This window comes from Dasypus novemcinctus, chromosome 13 (assembly GCF_030445035.2).
Source record: "Dasypus novemcinctus isolate mDasNov1 chromosome 13, mDasNov1.1.hap2, whole genome shotgun sequence".
NCBI classification, from domain to species: domain Eukaryota; kingdom Metazoa; phylum Chordata; class Mammalia; order Cingulata; family Dasypodidae; genus Dasypus; species Dasypus novemcinctus.
Genome location: NC_080685.1, coordinates 13,466,347 through 13,489,038, shown reverse-complemented (window position 1 = coordinate 13,489,038; position 22,692 = coordinate 13,466,347). Strand labels below are relative to the sequence as shown.

Here is a 22,692-nt window from a genome sequence, read left to right as displayed (position 1 = left end):
CTAATATAATATTAAAATTAATAATGTTTTTATCAACACCAATTAAATACTAATTCTTAAAAAAAGGTCTATTTTTAGTAAGCAATACCAATATAGTATTTTGTTTAAGCACTAATATATGAAGGGAATTCTTCATCACTTAATGTATTTAAGTTTAGCTGAAATAACAACAAAGTCAAGAAAATATAGGGGAGACTCAAACATTGGATATAAAATTTCTAATATTGAAGTAATACAACTCAATTAAATTTCTGCAAATTCAGGATAGCCACCTATTCCACTATTCTAGCTAGTATCAAAAGACTCAACATCTCAGCCTCCAATTTTCATGTCTTGCTATGATTAATAGGCCACGTTGTCGTTTTACTCAACATTCAACTTTTCAGAGACTTTGCACTTCTTACCACTGCAGTAATGACACTTTCGAACTTTTTTATTTTATTCTGCAATAAACTGAAGACTCTTATCGCAAATGGAAAGTGAGTTTCTTTTAGAGATGAACAGCAAGAGATAAGCACAGACATGATCACATGGAAAGTCACTTTCTGCTTCAGGGTAAGGGACTCCTTTTCGCCAATGCTTATTAAATTCTCCACCTTAAAAAAATAAACATACTCCATTACTGCCAGTTCTTGGTTTTCATAAAACAATTTATCCTATCTCAGGCCTTAACAGAGGTAATACGTGTTTAAAATAAGATGACAAATATAAAGTCTTAAAAAAGTAGTAAGCACTGATTTCCAATTATACAAATAAATAATTTCAGAAATTGTAAAGAACATAACTGCACTTACTAACTAGGTAAATGCTTTTTAAATCACACATCTAACACCTTAACAAAGGTATTTACCATTAAGGCAATTTTCTCCTCCTTTAAACTGTATTTTGCCATTTTAACAAATAAACATGACTATAATATTTAAAATGAGAGAGAACAAAGAAGGGGAAAAGTACACATTTCTCTTACTGGTCTAAAACAGAATCACATTGAAAAAAAAAGATTCGAAATGTTAAGGATTCTATAAATAAAAAACAAAAAAAAGTTAAGGATTCCAAGCATGGCACACACAAAACAATACTACATATTTAAAGCAAAACAAAGATTCAAGAATCCAAAAAAAAAAAAAGAAGACTCTAGTCAAGCAAAAGCTGCGAATGATAAAGAGAAGGAAATGCAGGGGGTGCACCTAGTAGCATGCTTACTATTTTTAACATTGAAGACGGAGCGCCTGATTTTATATTGTCAGCCAACAACTGAATCATCTTCTCATTTGCTACACCAATTACTTTTCCTGATTTTGTGCTTTTAGTCACATTTTCAAGAGCTGTTAAAAAAAAAGTGTTTACAGAAAGCGCTCATGTTACCAACATTACCTAAAGTATCTTACAAAGTAAGGATATTTAGGCAAAAATGTTACTATTTTCCTATGACGGTTTGTCTTTAATTTTTCCTTTTCTCCAATTCTGAAGTTGTCTGTCTTAGCAAAAATGTTTAAAAATCTTGCTGTGGTATAACATAAACATGGCTTCAAATTAACAATATGGCCAAGCTTAGATTTCTTTTTAAAGTATATCTGTTCATTATTTCTAAAACACAACACACCTTCTTTCCATCCTCTTAAGAGAGGATGTAGAGCGCAAATTCCTGATTTTGATAAGTATACAGCGAGTTTCATCTCCGCAGACTCCCTGTCTTCACTGCTGATGATCATGAACGGAAGCAACTGCACCACCACCTGATCTGACAGCTGCGTGCTTTCGTTCATTATTTCTTCTTTAACTAGTAAGTCTGTTGCTATCTCCAGCACTTTGCACCTAAAAGATATGGACATGCATTTGGTTGAGAGGTACACATTACAGACTTTTCAGTAAAAATTCAATATATGGTTACAGCTCAACTGACAATATCCTAATCTCCCTATCAAAAATATTCATCACCTGGGGATGAGCCTCCCTGGTACCGAGGGATTATTACCAAGCACCAACTAGCAATGCAACTTTCTGAAAAAGACCTTGACCAAAAGGGGGGGGGGGGGAGTAAAAACAAATGAGTTTACATGGCTAAGAGACTTCAAAATGAGTCAGGAGGTCATCCCAGAGGTAATGCTTATGCACGTCTCAGAAGATCTCACTGAATAGCGGAGCTCCTGAGGGCTCTGGACACATCCAGACACTAAAGTCAGGGCAAATAGCTCAGGGGTCTGGTGCCCTGCCAGTGGGTGCTACTCTGGAATTTATGCTACCCAGAGTGACAGAATTGGACTCAGTTGTGGTTTCCCTACACATGGCTCTTCTGTCCTTCTACTTGAACCTATAATTAGTACTAGATTTGGGAGGCGTACGTCCAAGAGAAGTGTTTGGGTTGTCCTTGTGCCAAATGGGCCCTGAATTTCAATGGAGGTGCAGCACCTATTTCCCAGTTCATTGGTCTCACTCTCGACATTAAAAAGGAGGTGATGATGGACAACCACCATACCAAGGAACCGAGAGAGTCTATACCTGCAAGCAAGAGAGTCTCATCCATCAGCCCTAAGGGATGGAAGCCCCCTCTCAATCAGAGGTGGAGTGGACATCACCATCCCAGAATCCTCTGGATTGGGGAATGAACTATGGACTAAAGTAGACTTACTGGTATTCTACTAGAGACTCACTGTGATTCTAGCAATGGAAAAAACCATATCAGTGATTTGGAGGCAGTGGCCACTGGAGATTCTGAGGGCAGCGAGAGGGAAAAACAGGTGTCATACATGGGCACTTTCGGGTCCTAGGAATGTCCTGAATGACCTTGCAATGACAGATATAAGCCATTATATATATTTTCACAGCTTAGAAAATTGTGCAGGAGGGAGTGTAAACTACAATGTAAACTGTAATCCATGCTTAGTGGCATTGCTCCAAAATGTGTTCATTAATTGCAATGAATGTACCACACTAAGAGGTATGTTGTTAATGTGGGAAAGTGTGGGAGATGTGAGGAGCAGGGTATGTGGGAATCCCCTATATTTTTTATGGAATCTAAGTATATTTAAAAAAAAAAAATTTCAGATCAGCAGTGGGCCAACCTCATTCAAGATGGCAGAGTGACAGGAAGCAGAGATGGCTTAGGCAACTGGGTGCCTCCCTACCACATGGAAGGTCCTGGATTAGGTTTCTGGTGCTTCCTGAAAAAACGAAAAGGAGCACAAAACGGACAGACACAGCAAGTGCCAAAAATGAGGGGGTGGGGAAAAATAAGTGAATTAAATAAATCTTAAAAAAAAAAAAAAAGATGGTAGAGTAAGGCTCTTCAGGGTTCTACCCAATCACAGAAGCTAGGAACAACCAGGAAGATCTGGCAGAAACATATTTCTCAAAGTTTCAGAAAACAGAGAATACAGTAGCAAGGTGAGCACTTGAAAAAGCAGTAGAAAAAGTCTACTAGAAAGCAGTAGAATTTCATGGTGCCCTGCCTGGTCCTTCCCATCACTGCTCAGATGGAGCCGGCCCTCACTCCAGTGCAGATACCTGGTCCTGGTTCCGGAAGGAACAGAATAACTCTTGTGCACATAAATGAGAGCTTGAAAGGTCTGGTCTAAAATCTGTCTGGTGGTGGCCTGAGGGACTGGCTGTTCCAGGACTGGCCCAGCATGTAGAAAGTGGCTCACAGAGCTCTCCTGCAGAATGTAGGATACCAGTCAAGTAGGTGCCTGGGGCAAGGGACTACTGGCTATAGGACATACAGTACAGTGCCTGAGGAAATTCTTTCCTAGGGAAGAGAGAAAATTCAGAACCTTGTAAACAGGGAAATCCCTGTGGCAACATGTATATATCCAAAGCAAGAGCATGTATAGAAAGGATCAGGAAGGCCTCTACACCTTGGCCTGGAGCTAATCTCTGAACTCATTGTATGGATTGCACAAGTTTATTTGCAAAGACTATGAAAGATGTTTTCTTTCTTTCTTTCCTTTTTGGTGTTAACTCCTGACTTTCAAGGAAAGCTATGTGATAACACTAAACAGAGACAAGTTTTAGTATCAGATGCCTCAGAGTCTAAATTCCATGATAACATAACATGTTAAAATATCAAAATGTCCAGGTTTCAAAAAAAGATAACAAAGCATACAAAGAAACAGCACGTTTTAGCGCAGGCAAAGGAGAAAATTAAAGCATCAAATACCATCAATGAGGAGGAGCAGACCTGGGCCATACCAAAGACTTTTTAAAAATGGTCCTAATTATGCTCAAAGAGCTAAAGGAAAACATGAACAAAAAAACTAATGAAAATCAAGAAATGACAGATGAACAAAAATAAAGATAAAACTTACGAAAAGGAACCAAACAGAGCTTACGAGCACATTAACAGAAATTAAAAGTTCCCCAGTTGGAATCAATAGCACACTGGAGCTGGTGAAAAAAAGTTATCACTGAACCTGAAGACAAGTGAAACCATTAAGTCTGAGTAGAAGGACAAAAGAAGGAAGAAAAATGAACAGAGCTAGAGGAAGCTATAGCACAGCATCAGGTGTACCAATTATGCATTGCAGGTATCCCAGAAGGAGAAGAGAGAAAAGAGCAGAAATAATATTCAAAGAAATAGTAGCTGACAACTTCCCAAATTTAATAAAAGACATGAATGTACACATCCAAGACGCTCAAAACACTCCAAACAGGATGAACACAAATAGAACCACACTGTGGCATATTACCAAACTGCTGAATGCCAAAGAGAAAGAGACTTCTGAAAGCCTCGAGGGAGAGGTAACATGTCATGTACAAGGAAGCTGCAATAAGATTAAGTGTCCACTTCTCACTGGAAACCATGCAGACAAGAAAGCAGTGAGATGACATATTTAATGTACTAAAAGCAAAAAACTGTCAACCAAGAATTCTGTATCTGGCAAAAAACTGTCTTTCAAAAATGAGAGAGAGATTAAGACATTCCCAGATAAACAAAAGCTGAGGGGGTTTGTCACCACTAGACAAGTGCTACAGGTGATGATAATTGAGAGTTCCACAGGTTGAAAGGAAAGAACCTTTTGATTGAAGCTGCATGAAAAAATAAATATCTCTATAAGGATAATAACATGGGTAAATATAAATGCCAGTACTATTTTGTTTTGGGTTTGTAACCCACTTTTTTACTTTCCACAGAATCTAAAAGGCAAATACATAAAATGTAGTAAGAAATCAGTGGTTTGAACTCAATGTATAGACACGTAATGTGTGGCAAGAAACACAAAAAGTTGAGAGGACAGAAGGGTAAAGGGACATAGAGAAATTAGATTGGTATCAAAGCCAATGAGATTGTTAGAGATTTATGATGTTAAATTTAAGGACCACGATAGTCACAAAGAAAATATTGGAGAATATACAAGCTCACAGAGACAGAAATTAGAGAATAGGTTGCCAGGGTGGGTGGCAGGGAGAATGGGGAGTAAGGCACAATGGGTACAGGGTTTCTGTTAGGTGATATGTGAAAGTTTTAGTAATGGAAGGAAGTGAGGGTATTGCAACACAAACAGTGTGGTTAATTCCACTGAATGCTTTGCGTAGCTGAGACTGGATGTATACAACCTACACTTGTGTTCAGAAAATGGACTGTAAATAGTTAGACAGATAAACAGGTAGATGGATAGACAACCAAAATGATACGGCAAATGTGGCAAAATGTTAAAATTGGTAGACCTAGGTATTTGGGTTAGAGGTATGTTAGAATTCTTTGCATAGAGTTTATATTATTTAACTGCCCTGTTTATTTGAAAATATTTGAAATAAAAAATCAAAATTATACATTATATATATACAATTACACACATATATTATTTAAATACACCAAGACTTTATTAACATCTTAATAAATGAGTTATCTGTCAGTAATTTTAAACTACTAACCCTGTCAAATTATTTTTTTTGAGAAATACCATAAAATACATAATATACTAGATGTCTCAACTCCAGTAATAATCTGAGATTCATTCATGTGTTCAAAAATATTAACTGAGCATATCCTACGCACTAAGAACTAGACATGACAGATGAGCTTATCAAATACTTACTATAGAAGTTATCATGCACCTCTGAAATTGTTTAAGAATATGTTTATGTTTTCAATGATACAATAAGTTATCCTTAAAAAAAATCAAATATATAGAATTATATTAAGTGGAAATTAAAGCCTCTTTGCATATCAGTTTTCAGAGTTCAATATTATATTAGTAACATACTTCTTTTTGCATTTTACTATGAAAGTTTTCAAGTATATAGAATAGTAAAATGAACCTCTACAACAATTCTTTTTATAATCCAAGAGAATACTACATTAAAATCCGTTCTACTACCATGACCAAAGCATCACATATCTAAATTATAAATTATATTAAAAAAATGTATAAAAACGAAAATCAATGTGAACCTGAGACAAGAACTTTGTGAATTTAAAAATAGTGTAAGAAATGAATACCATACCATCCCTTATTCTTGGAAAGTTCTGCCCTTCGAAAGAGACTGAGAAGATGTGAAACAGTCACTTCTGAGCTAAAGTGTTGTTTAAAAATCTAGAAGGAAAAGAACATCAATGAATAAAATTTCATGTGTGTCAAATTCATGTAAGTGCTTTAAAAATAAACTATAAAGAATGTCCTAAGAATCCTACCATAACAAAGTTTTATGAAAGCAATTTCTCAAAAGCAGCATTCATTAACCAATTCTCCATGGTTCCAAGGCATGTTATTAATAAAAACATATTAAAAGCAATGTAAAAATACGTATACTTTCATATATATCAAATTATATAATCTCATGCTTATGAGCTTCCCTCAGCCAGGCTCAGCCTGTGTTCTCAAGAGAACAAATTTCCAATGCAAGAATAATTTTCAAATATATTCCTGCTGAGAACATAGAATCAGGTGAGAAAGGAGAGAAAATACTCACAAAAATTGCATTTCAATAAACAACAAATTCACTCACCTCAAAAGCACTTAGAGCCGACAGAACAATATCTAAATTATCATCACCTAGTCGGGCTAAAACAGCTTCTTTTATGAAAGACTCATCAATACTCTCCTGAGAAACAGAAAAAAATAAGTGAATTTTCCTGTGGATGTAAACCTCCTAAGACTTTATACTAGGAAAGGAAGAATATCCATCGAGGGACTCCGGCTCTGTCCCGGATGAGGCATTCAAACACTGTAAACACACTGGCACTGAACTAGACAATCTCTAATGGTGTTTTGTGGATTGTAATTATTTGGTACAGGACTTGGCCCAGTGGTTAGGGCGTCCATCTACCACATGGGAGGTCCGCGGTTCAAACCCCGGGCCTCCTTGACCCAAGTGGAGCTGGCCCATGCGCAGCGCTGATGCGCGCAAGGAGTGCCCTGCCATGCAGGGGTGTCCCCCTCGTAGGGGAGCCCCATGCGCAAGGAGTGCACCCTGTAAGGAGAGCCGCCCAGCGCCAAAGAAAGTGCAGGCTGCCCAAGAATGGTGCTGCACACACGGAGAACTGACACAACAAGATGACGCAACAAAAAGAAACACAGATTCCTGTGCTGCTGACAACAACAGAAGCAGACAAAGAAGATGCAGCAAATAGACACAGAGAACAGACAACTGGGGTGGGGAAGGAGGGGAGGGAAGAGAAATAAATAAATCTTTAATTATTTGGTACAACCTTTTTCCAGTTTCCATTAAAAAGATCATAAAATACATATAAACAAATGCCACTGTTGTTTTAGGGAGTTCATCTGGTTAACATAAAGGATGAGGATTTTAAGACTGTATAGACTGAGAAATCAAAATGCCTAGGTTTAGATCTCAGCTCTGCCACTTACTAGTTGTGTATGACCGTGGACAAGTTACTTAACGTTTCTGAGCCTCACTATTCTCATCTGAAAATAGGGCTAATAACAGCCCCTACTTCAAAGGACTATTAAGAGGATTAAATAATACTTGTCAGTGCTTAGAACAGTGTGTGCCTTACATATAGTTGTGCTGTAAGTTAGCGATTATTGTTATCTAGATTTCTGTAGGGATATGGACAAGTATTTCAAAGTTGGTCTGCCAAAAGTAAGTATCCTATTTTATTAAAGTTACAAATGAACCGAAAAAGAAAATTTAAACATACTCATTTACAGTAACAGAAAACAAGACTGACAACCTGAATACATTCTCACCTGTAAGGTAAGAAAAATATAAGCCACTCTGTTGGAAGATAAACTATTAGAGTGAACTTACTGGTGGTATTCTACTATGGAACTATTGTGACTAGTAATGGAGAAACTGTAGCATTGATCTGGAGAAAGCAGCCACAGCCCTGCTGAGGGCAGGGAGAGGGAAGAGGAAATGAGATGTGGGGACATTTTTGGGACTAGGAGTTGTCCTAAATGATATTGCAGGGACAGATGCTAGACATTATATATCCTGCCATAACCCACTGAATGTACTGGGCGAGAGTGTAAACTACAATGTAAACTACAATCCATGCAGTGCAGCAGTGCTCCAAAATGTATTCACCAAATGCAATGAACGTGTCACAATGATGAAAGAGGTTGCTGACGTGGGAGGAATGGGGTTGTGAGGTATGTGGGAACCTCTTATATTTTTAATGTAACAATTTTTGTGATCTATGTACTGTAAAAAGAAAGACAATAAAAATAAATAAATAAAAAAGAAAGATAAACTAAAATCTCTAGAATTCACAAAACCTAAGTCAAAGTTTTATGTATCAGACTCCACCAGAACTACCTGAAGAGCTAACTTGTAGCCAAATATCCCAATCTAGAATTCTAGAACCTATGTCCTGTCATCGAAAGAGAAGGGAAAATAAAAAATGGCTGCAAAGAAAGATATTAACTGCAATTACAGTACTCAGGCTTGAAATTTGAAAGTATTAAGCATTCATTTTTCATAAACTAACCAAATCCAGAAGAGAAAAGGGGAGAAGATGATAAGAACAAAAGAAGGAAGGATAAGAACAGCATCGGGAACATCAAGATATTTCAGTAATCTCTGAATCTATGGCACAACAAAGACCAGTAGTCAATGAGTTCAAGTATTCAACAAGCCAAAAATACAAAATTATCAGCAAAATTTGTAACATAAACATAATGTGTGCCAGATCAGGAATGAATCAAATAAATCGACCTTTTCCAAAGCTGACTGTGTTCAATTCTTTAAAGAAAACATTGTCACAGATCTTTATTTTGCTTTAAATTATTTTATTATTAATTTTTAAGCTAAGTACAAATTCCTTGTAAATAAAAAAAACTACATGGCGAGTATAAAAAGAACTACAAAATCAGAAGAATTCAAGTTAAGATTAATTTGTTAATGGTGTTTAGCTGAAAATTAATTTTACTTCTGATATACACCTGATTTTAACTGCTCTGAATACAAATTCATCTCAGAATGTAATCTCCTGTGGCAAAAACTGTGAAGGTATCATCTGAATGACTAAAGTTTGATAAATACTATTCTACCTGAATCTCTGCAAAGTCTTTGCGAAAAATCACTTTGGTATAAATGCATTATTTACAAATTAAGTCTGCCTTTGTACCCACTATTTGGAGGCACCATAATTTTTTAAAAATATGCTTAAAAAATTTTTTTAAAAGATACTTAAATCCCTACCCCTCCCACACTTACCCACATTAAACATCCTTCACTAGTGTGGTACATTTGTTACAACTGATGAACACATTTTGGAGCTTTGCCCCTAAACGTGGATTATAGTTTACATTGCCACTGCAACATCATTCAGGACAATTCCAATCAATCCCAATGTCCCAAAAATGTCCCCACATTACAACTATTTTTCTCTCTCCCTCCCCTCAGAAGCTCTGGTTGGAGCCACCATAATTTCAAACACAAATGCCACTGCAGGCACTGAAACCATAGAACAGTGGTCAAATGTAAAATTTTAAGATGATTTAAAAGATTCTCAGAGAATCTGTGAATCTCTGTGAATCAGTATATAAATTCTAGTTTGAGAAACAATGAAGTAAAGGTGAACTAACAATTTGCAATGGGGGAACATGAAAATGACTGCCTTTAGGGCATGGCTACTGGCACATGCAGTTCTAAATCTCTGCCCTAGTATTCACTTCTGCTTTATTCAGCTCATTTCTGAATATCAATTACAAAAAGTCAATTATACAATATTACACAGTTATGCCATTATCAATTCTAGGTGATCACTTCCATTTCTTACTCTAGAATTACACTGCTTGTCATAAGGGAAAAAAAATCATGAACAAGTGCTATTTTATACAAACCTTTGATGTTTTCATAATATTTTTCAGATGATTAACAGCCAAAAGTCTCACAGGAGCAAGTGGATGATTCAGACTGAGCATCAATGAGGTATCAGAATCAGCTAAAAACTATAGGATTCATGACAATTACCAAATGAATTCACTGTGAAGTCTGAATAGCATATGATCAACAACAAAAACCAGAGAAAACCACCCCAAACTGCTCAGCATATTCTAAAGCAACCCATCTCATTTCAAAAGCCAACAAGTAAAGCACAATCTGTCTGCAGAGCATGACATATTTTATAACAGATCAGAGATTTAACATTAAAAAAAACCAAAACAATAAATAAATAAATAAATAAATGTTAAGGGTATGATTTCACAAATACATTTGTCTGTGTAGGTTTAATTTAGTGAAGTAAATCTATGAAATAATTTTATATTCTTTATGTATATCTGATTCCAAAGCAGAAGCCCCCAAAATAAATCCTATATTAGCACCTGAACAGAAACATAAATTAAAGAGATCACTGAGACTGCAACTCACCAAAATGATATAAGAATGATAATCAAATGAATGACTAGTTTCACTTATATAATTAGACTTAAGAAGGAAGTCCATCAACCCAGGATTTGAAAATTAAATATCAATAAAGATGAAAGTCTAATTATGGAAGAGAAAACTAAAAAATACATACTTCCCTTCATAGCCTCTATTTCCAGGGATAATTACAAATCTCTCAAATTCTAATAAGGTCATGAAATAAAAACCCACCTCCCTTTATCCAATCCATAATTTAAACAGCCATCTGTAGCAATGGATACTGTAATGGACAGTGAATATGCAGAAAAAAGATAAGGACGACAAGAAACCTATGGAAGGCTACCTTTACTGATCACTAATGAACACCTCATTTAAAATCCCCACTCCATACTTTTCTTGAAATAAGTAGCATGTTCACAGTTACTTAAAAATCAATGTACTTAGTCAGCGGATGTGGCTCAAGCAGTTGAGCGTCTTCTTCCCATATGGGAAGTGCTGGGTTCAATCCCTGGTGTCGCCTAAGAGCGAAAAGCAAACAACAAGCAAACAAACAAAAAACCAACTCGGGGAGCCAATGTGGCTCAGGGTTGAGCACCGGCTTCCCACATACGAGGTCCCGGGTAAAATTGCTGGCGCTGGTACCTCAAAAACAAATAAAAAATAAAAACCAATGTGCCTTTCGCCAAAGTCTATTTCCTGCCCTACAGCCTATTTCAGATAACTAGGCAAACTGTATAAAATCTACTTTTTCCATGAAACTCTCCCAAGAGTGGAGGAATGTCACAAATTTCCTTTTCAGCTCTCCCAATAATCACAAATACTCCTGCATAATTCCTCTGGAGAAGAAAAGCTTACCTGATACTTTCCTCCACTTGTAGAAAGAGAAATAAATTGATGAAAGAGCTCTTGTTTTTTAAAATCTGTAATTTCCTTTAGGCGTTCCTCTAATACAGTATCTAACGTTCTGGGGTATCTGGGAAGAAATTAAAGAGTTAATTCGTTAATAGTTACTAACCATATACATCAAAGATAAAGGGAAGATACAAAATTAAATTTCAAAAAATTACCGATTGAGACTTATTTCTAACTTCCAAATTTTAACACAATTGTATATGTAAAAACCAAATAGTAATGATAAAGTTTCTCTATTCCAATGACAAAAATTTCTATATTAAAAAAATTATATTCTATTCAGTCCATCCCGACCCCCTATTTCCACTCATATTTCAAGAATATTTAATTCCATATCCATCCCTTGTCAAAGAGGAAAAAAGGATAGTGATACAATTCACTATATTAAAATACGACTTGTGAATCTTATCTTTATACCACAGAAGGTACATATTCGAAAGAAAGTACACACACACAACTTACTTGCTTTCTAAAAGCCTGATAAGGGGAAGAAATTGTTCATTAAGCAAAGATACTTTATTGGGATCGATTTCTTCTTGTGAACTATATGAAATATACTCTTCAAAAAGAATGCTGCAAAACAAAACAAAAATATTAGCAGACAAATTGAGTTACTATTTACTAAGAACCTACTATGCTCTAGGTGCTTTAGAAATTCTATGTCTAATTGTTATATGAGGTAGAAAGTTTAACATTTATTTTACAATAAAAGTAAGCTAAGAAGTCACAGAATTTGCTTGAGGTCAAATGGTAAAAGCAACAACAGCCAACTCTTATAAGCCTTATCTGACATAAAAAGTAGGTTCTCAACAGTACAGCACATGCATATTCTCATTTAATTCACAAATCAACCCTCTAAGCAAGGGGCACAAATGACATAATGGCAGAATCAAGTCCAGGCAGTCCTACTCCAGAATTTAACTATCTACTTTACTGGAAGTGGCAGAGGCAGAATTCAAACTTAAGTCTGATCTCAGTGCTTACATTCTTTTCACTATACTGAGCTGTCCTTCAATTCAGAAAACAAAAAAGGGAGGTTGAACTGTCTTTGCAGGGAAGGAAGAAATGATCTTTACATGTCTACCCTCAATATTAAGTTTCTAACTGGTATATACTGAATACCAGCACTGCTATATTGTTTTAGGCATTCTGGTCCATTTATTGACAGAAAGCTCAAAAAAAAACACAAACTGCAGTTAGATAAAAGGGAAATACAACTTAAATATTAATATTAACCTTCTCATATCACATATAAGCCCTAAAGTAAGCAAGAAAACTGCTTTTTTTTTTTGCTTCCACAATTAGAAGATTAAGTACAAAATGAATGAAATCATCTGGACAAAGCAAGAAATGCATGAAAAAGGAATATTGGAAACATGTTAGCTATCCCTGAGAACAGTATATTGAGCTACAGTCTGAACAAAAACATAAACATGTCAAAAATAATAACTTACCTAGCCAACAAATGGTCTAAGTTGTTTGTCAGTGATATATTTATAATTATTGCTTCTAAGTGCCTCCTGTAGATTTCACCATCCATCCCTTCAGTTTCTTCTCCTTAGAATGCAACAATTTAGAATTGAGTCTGGGTAAAGTTTTTTGCATGCTTACAGTATTAAACTCATTTGTAGCCAAAAACCTTTCCACAGAAATAATTTTAAAGCACAGACAATGATATCCACCTTTTTACATATATTGAAAAGTATGTTTTAAACATTAAGACACTCCAAGGTGCTACTCCCCTTAGAATCCTAGAACAACGAGCAAAAACTGGGAAAGCCATCTTTTTCAAAACTCCAGAAGAGTTAAAAGTATTGCAGTAACTAGGCAAGTACTGAATCAAGAAAACACAGCCTAAGAATGGTAGGAGAAGCTCATGGTGTCCTTGCTACCCACACCCTTCCTAGAGCAGTGTGGAGCCAGTCTGTACTCCCAGGGGTGTCCCTGGACCTTTTCCAGAGGGAGCAGACTAACTCCAATGTATTAATGTGCCTGTATGTCAATGCTGCTCTATCAGGGCGCAGCCTGAAAGACTGAACCAGGGTCTTGGGCTCACCCTCCCAGGACTTGCCTTGCAGGCCAAAAGCAATTTCCTGACTGAGCTAAAACAGTGTAAGAAACATTAAGTCAAAGAAGTCTAAGACAAAGGATTACCTGTTTTAATTCATACAATAGAGCACCCGTGAAGGGAGGAAATTCTATTTCATAAGGCATAGAGAGAGCATTCATATTTCCTGAAATAGGGGCACTACTAAGGCCACAAGCAGACACAAGCCCAGGACAAGACGTAAACTCAGAAATGATGGAGAGGATCCTGAACTTAACGTTCACTTGGCCTGATCTTGAAAGGAGGGTTAAATCTGAAGGAGTGTACCAAGCCAACTCAGAGACAATTTTTCCATTTCGGCTGGTTTGTTTTTGTTTGCTCCTAGCAATGAAGGAAATCACTGTTAGGTCACTAACTGGATACAAAGACTCAGGGACTACACCCCAGAGTTAACGCTTTACTGTATTAAATGTACAGTGCCCAACAAAAGATTACAAGCAAACAAAGAAACAGGAACAAAGGAACAAAATAGAAATCCAGAAACCTTCAATGAAGATCAGAAAATGGACATACTGGACAAAGACTTGAAAAAATGATCTTTAATGCTTGAAGAAATAAAGGAAAACAGAGAAAGAACTAAAGGATATCAGGAAAAAAATGAATGAACAAGGTGAGAATCTCAATAAAGAGATCAAGGTCAAGGACAGGGTTATGAGAACTGCACAAAAAAAGCAATATATTACATACAAGGGAGTCCCAATTAGATTAGCGCCAATTTCTCATGAGAAAACATGGAGGCAAAAAGGCAGTAGGACAAAATATTTAAAGTGCTGAAAGAAAACAATTCCCAAGCAAGAATTTTATATCCAGTGAGACTGTTTTTTAAAAATAAGAGAGGGATTAACTAAGTCATTCCTATATAAACAAAACCTGAGGGAGTTCATCACCACTAGAGTTGCCTCACAAGCAATGCTAAAAGGAGTTTTTCAGACTGAAAGGAAAGAAAACTAGATAGTGGTTCAAAGCAGCATAAAGAAACAAAGACGTCCAGTAAGGATAACCTTATTAGTAATTATAAATGCCAATATTTTAAAATAGTATATTTTGTGATGTAACTTGTTTACTTCTCATAGGTTCTGAAATGCAAATGCATTATAGTAATGATAAATCTATGGTTTTAGACATATGATGTATAAAGATACACTTTGTAACCAGTACATTAAAAAAAAAGTTGGGGAAATGGAGCAGTATAGGAACAGTGTATGTGTATGCTATTGAAATTTTAAGTTGGTAACAAATCAAATGTGATTGTTACAGATTTAGAATGTTACATTTTAGCCCCATGGTAAACAAGGAGAAAATATAAGAAAAATATATACAGGAAGAAATGAGAAGGGACTCAAACAGGTATAATACAAAACATATCAAATAAATATGAAAGTAGACATTAATGGAATTGAAGGACAAACAATGCATAAGACTTAGAAAAAAACAAATAGAAAAATGGCAGATGAACATCCTATATTACCAGTAGTTACTTTAAAATGTAAAAGGACTAAATTCTCCAGCCAAAAGGCATACATAGGTAGAATGAATAAATAGCATGACCCAAGTATACACTTTTATAGGAGATTCACTTAAAATTCAAGGACACAAGTAAGCATAAAGTGAAAGGATGGGAAAAAATGATACCATGCAATTGGTAACCAAAAGACAGCTGGGGTAGCTATACTATTATCAGATAAAATAGACTTTAAGTCAAAAACTGTTAGGAAGGACAAAGAAAGTCATAAATTGATGAAGGGGTAAATTCAACAAGAAGTTGGAGCCTCACACTTGCCTATTTTAAAACTTATTACGAACCTGTATTAATCAAACCAGCATGGTACTGGCACAAGGACAGACATACAGAACAATGGAATCAAATTCAGAGTTCAGAAATAAATCCTCATATCTTTGGCTAATTGATTTTTGACAAGGGGTCCAATCCATTCAAATGGGAAAGAATATTCTCTTCAACAAAGGGTGGTGGAAAAACTGGCTATTCATACACAAAAAAAACGAAGGGTATGACTACCTCACATCATATAAAAATGGCTCAAAATGAGTCCAGATGGCTCAAAAATTAAATATAAGAATCCAAACTATAAACTCCTATAAGAAAACACAGGGAAGCATCTTTAGAACCTTATGTTAGGTAATGGCTTCTCAGATTTTAAACCAAAAGCATGAGTAATGGAAGAAAAAACTAGATAAATGGACTTTATCAACACTTAAAACTTTGTCCGTCAATGAACTCCATCATGAAGAAAGTCAACCAACAGAATGAGAGAAAGTGGTTGGAAACCACATAAGTGATAAGGGTTTAATGTCCAGAATATATAGAGAAATTATACAACACAAAAGAAAAACCCAATTAAAAAAATGGGAAAAAAACGAACAGAAATTTCTCTAAAGATACACAAATGGCCAAAGAGCACAAGAAAAGATGCTCAACATCATTAGCCACCAGATTGGAAATGAAAATCACAACATACCATTTCATACCCACTAGAAAGTCAACTATTTAAAAAAAAAAAAAGGGAAGTGTATTTGGCTCAAATGATCAGAGAATCCCCCTACCAAATGGGAGGTCCAGGGTTCAAACCCAGGGCTTCCTGACCTGTGTGGTGAGCTGGCCCACGCGCAGTGCTAATGCGTGCAAGGAGTGTCATGCCATGTAGGGGTGTCCTCTGCATAGGGGAGCCCCACGTGCAAGGAGAGCTGTCCTGTGTGAAAAAAGTGCAGCCTGCCCAGGAATGGCACCGCACACACGGAGAGCTGATGCAGCAAGATGACGCAACAAAAAGAGACACAGATTCCTGGTGCCGTTGACAAGAATGCAAGCAGACACAGAAGAACACACAGCGGGGAAGCGGACGTGGCTCAACTGAGAGAGCATCTGTCTACCATATGGGGGTCCAGGGTTCGATCCCCAGAGCTTCCTGATCCATGTAGTGAGCTGGCCCACGTGCAGTGCTGCTGCACGCAGGGAGTGCCATGCTATGCAGGGGTGCACTTGTGTTGAGGAGCCCCATGTGCAAGGAGCGGACCCCGTAAGGAAAGCTGCCCCACATGAAAAAAGCACAGCCTGCCCAGGAGTGGTGCTGCACACAGACAGCTGACGCAGCAAGATGATGCAACAAAAAAAGAGACACAGTTTCCCAGTGCCACCTGATAATACAAACGGATGCAGAACACACAGCAAATGGACAGAGAAAGCACACAAAAGGGGGAAGGGGAGAGAAATAAATAAATTTAAAAAAAAAACAAAAAGAACACACAACGAATGGACACAGAGCAGACAACGGGGGGAAGGGGAGAGAAATAAATAAAAAATAAAATAAAAACAGTAAAAAACACAAAATAACAAGTGTTGGAGAAATTGTGGAAAAACAGGTACATTCATCCATTGTCAGTGATAATGTAAAATGGTGCAGCCATTGTGGAAAACAGTTTGGTGGTTACCTCAGACATACCAATTGACCTGCCCATCCCACTTCCAGGTATATAACCAAATGAACTGAAATCAGGAACTTAAACAGGTATTTCAAATTGATGTTCTTAGAAACATCATTCACAATTGCCAAAAGATGGAAGCAACCCAAGTGTCCATCAACAGATGTATGGATAAACTAAACGTGGTGTACATATAAAATGGAGTATTATTCAGCAATAGAAAGGAATGAAGTTCTGATACATGTGAAAATATGGATAACCATGAAAATATCATGTTGAGTGAAATAAGCCAGGCACAAATGGACTAATTCTGTATGATTTTACTGATAGGAAATAATTAGAATAGGCATATTCATAGTCAGAAGCTGAAGATAGGTTATCAGAGGCTGGGATGGGGGTAGGGAATGGGAAGTTAATGCCTAATTGGTAGAGAATTTGTTTGAGGTGATGGAAAAGTTTTAGTAATAGATGGTGGTGAAAGAAGCACAGCATCGTAATTGTAATTCACACCACAAAATTATATATTTACATGTGGTATTAAAAGGGAAATTTTAGGTTGTTTATAAGTTACTAGAATAAAATAAAAATTTAAAAACCCACAGGCCTGCACAACACAGTGAAACCTATTATAAACAATGTACAATATTCACTAGTACAATCAAAATAATACTCTTCAATGATAGCAAAGGTATCACACTATGCAAAGTGTTAATAATGGGGTAGAGGGTGTGGAAACTATTTTCTGCATGGCTTTTCTGTAAACTTACAGCTTTTCTAATTAAAAAAAAAAGTATTCCACCTTTACACTTTTTATATTTTTCAAAGCATTTTTTATATATAATACCTTCATTTGTTCTTTTTTTAAAGATTTATTTCTCTCCCATACCCCCCACCCCTGCCCCAGTTGTCTCTGTGTACATTCCCTGTGTGTTCTTTTTGTGTCCGCTTCTATTCTTCTCAGCAGCATGGGAATCTGTCTCTTTTTGTTGCGTCATCTTGTGGTGTCAGCTCTCCATGTGTGTGGCGCCACTCCTGGGCAGGATGCACTTCCTTTAGCGCTGGGCAGCTCTCCTTACGGGTGCACTCCTTGCGCGTGGGGCTCCCCTACACGGGGGACACCCCTGTGTGGCACGGCACTCCTTGCGCACATCAGCACTGCGCATGGCCAGCTCTACACGGGTCAAGGAGGCCTGAGGTTTGAACTGCAGACCTCCCATGTGGTAGGCAGATGCCCTAACCACTGGGCCAAGTCTGCTTCCCTTCATTTGTTCTTTATCCAAAACTCTCCGGATTTGTAAAAACAAGAAATACCATGCCTATTTCACTAATAAAACAGAAATCCAGAGAATAATACAGCCTTTCCCTGGGTCATATTGTAAGTTAATGGTCACAAACCTAGATCTCACTAATGCACTTGCCTTCCACCTCAATACCAAATGTCTGGATCGGTGTTGTGTGCTCCCCTAATGTGACTCACCCCATCAGAACGGGAATGCGCTTTTACTAGTGCTAACTGTACTTCTGAAACACATGTTTAAACCAAGATCTGACTAAATAAACCTGCTTTCCAACAGACATTTATCATTTTAGAGATATCTTTATGTTCTCCACGTAGTTACAGGATAAAATGTTTGTTCACTAAGTCTCTGTGTATTTATTAAAGGGTAAAACAAGGAATGTAAACAATCCCTTCCTAATTAGTATTTTGGCCTTTTCTTTTCATTTGGATTATTTTTTTAATGAGATTTTCCTGGTCTTATAGCTGGTAATGGCTCTGCAGTGAAAAACTGTTTTTTGGCAATTTAGTAAGATGTTTAATTGTAAATGAACCACTAAAGTTCATTGAATACCTAAATGGGAAGAAATAGTTTACTCAGTAATATATTTTAATTTTTAAAAAAAAAGGTAATTCTGTAGTCTTTTTCATGGAGAAACTTTAAAACCATAGATTTTTAAAGAACAAAATTCTGGGTATATCACTCAACTAACAAGACTATTCTTTTAAGCAACCTGCTTCCTCTCAAAATTTTCCCACTTAAGAAAAATGGACAAGTTTTAAACAAATAATTGGACAGCATAAATTTCAAATATCTTTAAGACACTGTAAAAGGTATAGTTCCTATGTTAAGAGAATCCTATCACACACAGGTTTCTGGAAATAAAATGTAAAAACACATACCTGTTACCTGATTAATGATGGCAACAACCAGATGGGGAAGCATGTAACGCAAAAGAGGACTGATATCATAGATTTCAGATATTCCATGAAGTATTGCAATAAGATCAGGAACAGCACATAGGTGAGGAAACGGCCTTCAAAGCAGCAAACATATATGAGGTAGATAGTGAATGGCAATTTAAAAAATAGCATATCCCACCTAACCAAAAAAAAAAATATTCAAAATAACTTCACCACTAATGATCATTACTCCTCAGTTCAATTTTACATACTTTTTCCCAAGGCTCTCTGTCTTCTGTCTCTGCAGGAGCACTATTAAGCAACCTAATCCATCCTTGATCAAAGAGGGAATTTTGGTCAATGTTTTGATGATCTGCGATGCCAATGAATTAACAACCATATCTTCCATTGTCACTTTCACAGAAATCTGACATATAATCATATATGTTGCAGCTCTGTAATCTGGTAAAGATGATTTCAATCCCTAAATATTTTGCAAAATGTAAGAAAAATGATAAAATATATTACTTTATCCTACTTAAAAATGTTACCCTGACAAATTAAAAATGTCAAAGGTTACAGGTTAATACAATATAATGTTGGGAAGCGGGTGTGGCTCAAGTGATTGAGCTTCTGCCTACCATATGGGAGATCCCAGGTTTGGTTCCCAGTGCCTCTTGGAAAAGGTGAGCAAGACAGTAAGCTGACGCAACGGGCAGGTGTGGTCAGCTGACACAACAAGACGATATAGCAAGGAGACGCAAGGAGAAAAGACAATGAGAGACACAACAAAGAAGGGAGCTGAGGTGCCTCAAGTGACTGAGTACCTTTCGCCCACATGGGAGGTTCCAGGTTCGGTTCCTGGTGCCTCCTAAAGAGATGAGCAGACACAGAGAACACACAACAAATGGGCACAGAGAGCAGCCAGCAAGTGCAAAACAAGGGACGAGGAATAAATAAAAATAAATCTTAAAAAAAATATGTATATATGATGCACACCTAGAGGCAACCATTCTTCAGAAGTGAAATATCAAGGTAGTGACCCTTGTTCTGAATGTACATGGAGATGCAGTAAGTCTCCTTGATTAGAGGTCATCTCAGAAGATCTCCCAACTCAAAACATCTCCTATACACATCCTAAGAGGAGTCAGCTAGCTCTTTTTTCAATATGCAAATTCCTACCCTTGTAAGTAAGGATTCAGATTACCCACAGGTCTAAAAAATGGTCTTACTAAAGCACTAATTTTGAGATACTGGTGAGAAACAAAAGCAGTACCTCAATAGGTACTCTAGGAAGACAAAGGATACAAGGCAAGAAGAAACATTAAGAAGCAGAAGCCAATGGAATAAAAGAGATTGCCATGCTCTGAGTGGATTTTCTAATTCATTCTCTTTCCAGGTAGGTAACATAACTGTTAGAAAATACATCTTGGAAGGCAGTGGAACATAGCCAATATTTACTTTTGAGGCACTCTAATTAAGGTCCTATTGTGGTGACTTTTTTAAGACAAAAGGGGGAATATTTTTTTACCTAAAAATTAAATCACACCGACCATCTGAAATGAAGAGTCAATTTTAGAACATTCATGTCTAATTGAAATTTTCAAATCAAGAAATTTCCTTTAAGTACAAAATAATCTACTTCACGATTAGCAGGGCATACCTTTTGGATATATGGAAATAGCTTAGCAACTATATTGTCTGATAAGTTCTCAGCCGCCACCAGAGCAGACACCATGGTAGACGCATAAAAAGTCAACAGTACCCTCAACTGAGCTGAGCTGCCTGGATACTCAGCAAAAACCTGGGAAAGGAACACAAACAAAAGAATATTTAAGAGTGAATATCCAATGAGATAAAATTACAAAAAACATTTACAGCTCTCCTGAACTACTTCAGGTTTTGACATTTAATTTCACCCATATGCAACTCTCAATAGAGAAATCGAATGATTCAAGTAAATATGACAAGGATGACTGCCAAAACATCTTCCTGATATTTTCAAGGTTGTCCCATAACTTGAATACTGTAACTTTTGTACGTGAAAGACTGATTCTTAAACTCTCACACTCTAAAATCCCAGATTATTTAACAAAAGGTACTTCTTCAAAGTATCACTATTAGGGGGCTGATGTGGCTCAGTGCTTGAGTGCCAGCTTCCCATATACAAGGTCCCATGTTCAATTCCTGGCCACATACCTCAAAAAAAAAAAAAAAAAAAAAAAAAATTGAGCAAAGCATCACTATTATAAAGGAAGGCCTTAATATATTTTCTTCATTCAGAACAAGGACTTTTAAAGGGATTAAATATCCATGAAAAAATATATTACTCACCTTCACAGATTTTGTCACCAGACTACAAATGAAATCCATGAATCCAAGATCTTTGTAGCAGTGGGTAATCAAAGTTCCTTTAGCTAAGGGAACTCCAGATTTCTATTATTGACAGAAAGAACAAGCTCTTACTAAAGATATTCACCAAAAGTTCATTGTTTTAAAAATATCTACCATAGTAACAGGCTCATGCAGCTGTAGTTCATAAAGAAATGCAAAACATAATCTCTCCATACAGTTTGGTGGTGATGAGATTATCACATAAACTGTAAACTTCAGAAATTCAAAAGATCAGCAATTAGGGCAGAGATACGCAGTCAAAATATTTGAATACTTACATGTTGCATTTTGATATATATTTACATAAATCTGGATTTGTTAGACCCTTAGTAATTCTACTAGCTGGATTTGGATTTGAGTCAGTGTGATATGTTTTTGTCACTGCTTTACAATAATGCTAATACTAATAGAATTAGATTAGGAACTCTGCCAATTTATATACCTCTATTCCCACACCTAGCACGGTAAGTGGCATACATCGCGTGCTCAATACATACTGAATAAATGAGAAGGGAATCTGAGCTAACTTTAACAGATGAGTAGAGTATGGATACCTGGAAAAAGGAGTGCCCAACAAAAAATATGGTCTGTATGTAAACCAAGGAAGAAAATTATCTTACTCCTATTAGTAGAGTCAATGTTGGGAAGAATAGTTTGATAATAAGCTTTACCCATAGGTTGGTCTTGTTGAACATTCTTTTTTATTCTCTCACATTATCACATTCTGTCTTATTAAGTGTTATACACATCACTTGTATGGGTTATAAAGTATGAAATACTAAAATGTTATTTGAATATCAAATTAGTGTCATATTACTTTTTTAAAAATTATATTATTTTATTGAAAAATGCGCACAATTCGTAAGGCTAAAATTCAATTAATTTT

At 36.4% G+C, this 22,692-nt stretch overlaps 1 protein-coding gene across 1 annotated transcript in view; it reads right to left on the bottom strand.

The window, feature by feature from the left end:
* The window catches only part of HEATR1 (HEAT repeat containing 1), a 70,790-nt gene that overhangs the window by 42,411 nt on the left and 5,687 nt on the right, over positions 1-22,692 (bottom strand). Inside the window, exons 5-17 of the mRNA XM_004473133.5 lie at positions 21,747-21,848; positions 21,076-21,216; positions 19,685-19,896; positions 19,413-19,546; positions 13,143-13,245; positions 12,151-12,261; positions 11,632-11,749; positions 10,251-10,358; positions 6,946-7,041; positions 6,445-6,533; positions 1,604-1,815; positions 1,204-1,325; positions 405-596 (exon numbers count right to left, since the gene is read on the bottom strand). Coding sequence (XP_004473190.2) covers positions 405-596; positions 1,204-1,325; positions 1,604-1,815; positions 6,445-6,533; positions 6,946-7,041; positions 10,251-10,358; positions 11,632-11,749; positions 12,151-12,261; positions 13,143-13,245; positions 19,413-19,546; positions 19,685-19,896; positions 21,076-21,216; positions 21,747-21,848 — 1,740 coding nt within the window. The remainder of the gene's footprint in view (positions 1-404; positions 597-1,203; positions 1,326-1,603; positions 1,816-6,444; positions 6,534-6,945; positions 7,042-10,250; positions 10,359-11,631; positions 11,750-12,150; positions 12,262-13,142; positions 13,246-19,412; positions 19,547-19,684; positions 19,897-21,075; positions 21,217-21,746; positions 21,849-22,692) is intronic.